This window comes from Felis catus, chromosome B1 (assembly GCF_018350175.1).
Source record: "Felis catus isolate Fca126 chromosome B1, F.catus_Fca126_mat1.0, whole genome shotgun sequence".
In the NCBI taxonomy this organism is placed as follows: Eukaryota; Metazoa; Chordata; class Mammalia; order Carnivora; family Felidae; genus Felis; species Felis catus.
The window spans coordinates 62,911,223-62,913,602 of NC_058371.1; the positions used below are offsets into that span (position 1 = coordinate 62,911,223).

The 2,380-nt window shown below is 40.6% G+C and overlaps 1 protein-coding gene across 1 annotated transcript; it reads right to left on the minus strand.

The window, feature by feature from the left end:
* Positions 1–536: 536 nt before the first annotated feature.
* Positions 537–797, minus strand: LOC101097637 (protein S100-A6-like). The gene has a single exon (XM_045056961.1). It carries the CDS (start codon positions 795–797, stop codon positions 537–539), a length of 261 nt encoding a protein of 86 aa, XP_044912896.1.
* Between the last annotated feature and the right edge of the window lie 1,583 nt (positions 798–2,380).

Here is a 2,380-nt window from a genome sequence, read left to right on the forward strand (position 1 = left end):
AGTTAACATGTAGTGTAATACTGGTTTCAGGAGTAGAATTTAGTGATTCATCACTTACATTTAACACCCGGTGCTCAACGCAACAAGTGCTCTCCTTAGTACCCATCACCCATTTAGCCCATCCCCCACACACCACCCCTCCAGCAACTTGAACAAAATTCTAACGTGACAGAAGAGTACAAATAAGAAAATAAATACACACCTAAAAGTACATCACCAGAGAAAACATCTGACAGTGTGGTGAACATCCTTTAGGTATATCTACCCATTTGTAGACTAGTGCAATTTTACATAAGGGAAATCACTCACTGTATACACTATTCTGAAACATGCTTCTTTTCAGTTAATCATTTGTCCCTGAGATCCTTCCATACCCATCAATAAAGAACTACTTTCTTGTTTTACAGGCTGCGGTGTTATCTTTTTTTTTTTTTTTTAGTTAAAAAAAAAAAAAGTAAATTATCGAACAATTACCCACCACTGGATTTGACTTAGGCAGGCCCTATAGATGGTGTCTCCACCTTCCTGATTTATTTTCAGCCCTTAAGGGCATCATTGTAGATGAAAATCAGGGTGACATAATCCTGGAAGTTTACCACCTGGTCCTTGTTCCAGTCCAGGTCATCCATGAGCTTTGCAATTTCAGTATCCTGCACCTTTGGGCCAATGGTGAACTCTTTCTGGATCAGCAACTTCAACTCCTTCTTGCTCAGGGTGTTCTTGTCGCCTTCCCTGCCCAAGTACTTGTGGAAGATGGCCACAAAGAGGCCAATAGCCTGATCCAGGGGGTACACCATGGTTGGGCGCTAGGTTCAGTGAGCACAGCCTGGAGAGCATGGAGGGACCAGAGGGGCGGTGGCCAGCCTACCTCTTAGCCTACAGGCTTCAGTGTATTCTACTGAATTCATGTGTCACCTTGACACAACTTATCTAGGCTATTTCTAAATTTCTACCATTATAAACAAAGCCATGATGAGTATCCTGTGAGAATATATCTATTCTCACTTATTCCTTTATTTCTTTCGGATAAATTCATGCATGTGTGATTTTGGGTCATTTTTATGAATATTGCCGAACTATCCTCTAGAAATATTGTACCAATTTACATTCTCACCAGTAGGACATGAAAGTATACATTTCCTGAGACTATATCCAACTCTGAATGTTATTAACTTTTTCAATATTTGTTGAGGACCAAACAATAATATTTCATTAATAGTTTACTTAGCTAGTATTTGATTCCTAATAAAATTAAGCATCTCCTATGCTTATTGGTTATTTGGATTACTTCTTTTTATAAATTTCCTGTTCATATTCTTTTGTCATCTTTCTTTTGTTTTTTTTCCCCCATAAAGGTATGTGTGTATGTGTGTGTGTACATATGTGTGTGTGTATTAGCACTTTGTTATATATCATTTTCCGAAACATTTTTCTAATTTGTCATCTGTCTCTCTCCCTTCCATATAGTGTGAATTAGGAGTTCGTTTTCTATTTGGTTGTCTGCAATGCAAAAGTTTAAAAGGTCAAAGTCGGGGCGCCTGGGTGGCTCAGTAGGTTAAGTGGCTAACTTCGGCTCAGGTCATGATCTCACGGTCAGTGAGTTCAAGCCCCGCATCGGGCGCTGTGCTGACAGCTCAGAGCCTGGAGCCTGTCTCAGATTCTGTGTCTCCCTCTCTCTGACCCTCCCTTGTTCATGCTCTGTCTCTCTCTGTCTCAAAAATAAATAAACGTTAAAAAAAATTAAAAAAAAAAAAGGTCAAAGTTAACAATCTTATCCTTTTTGGTTTCTGAGTTTTTGTGACATGGTTTTAAAAAGTTCGCCATATCTCAGGGCACCTGGGTGGCTCAGTCAACTAAGCATCTGACTCTTGGTTTTGGCTCAGGTCATGATCTCACAGCTGCTTGTGTTCAAGCCCCACATCGGGTTCTGTGCTGTCAGTGGAGAGCCTGCTTGGGATTCTCTCTCCCTCTCTTGCTGCCCCTCCCTGACTCATGCTGTCTCTGTCTCTCTCAAAATAAATAAATAAACTTAAACAACAATTTTTTAAGGGGTACCTGGGTGGCTCAGTTGGTTAAGCATCAGACTTCGGCTCAGGTCATGATGCAGTGGGCGGGTTCAAGCCTCTCATCAGGCTCTGTGCTGACAGCTCAGAGTCTGGACCCCGCTTTGGATTCTTTGTCTCCCTCTCTCTCTGCCCCTCCCCCCACTCATGCTCTGTCTCTCTCTCAAAAATAAATAAACATTAAACAATTTTTTTAAAGTCTCCCATATCTCAAAGGGAAAAATATTTACTCATTTTTTTCCCCTCTAGTACTTTTGTTCCATCTATCACACTTACATCTGTGATATATCTAGGAGGTATTTACGCAAAAGGAGTTA

Bases quoted from the DNA above. Each gene is read 5' to 3' on its own strand.
- LOC101097637 (XM_045056961.1), bottom strand. From the start codon at position 797: ATGGTGTACCCCCTGGATCAGGCTATTGGCCTCTTTGTGGCCATCTTC.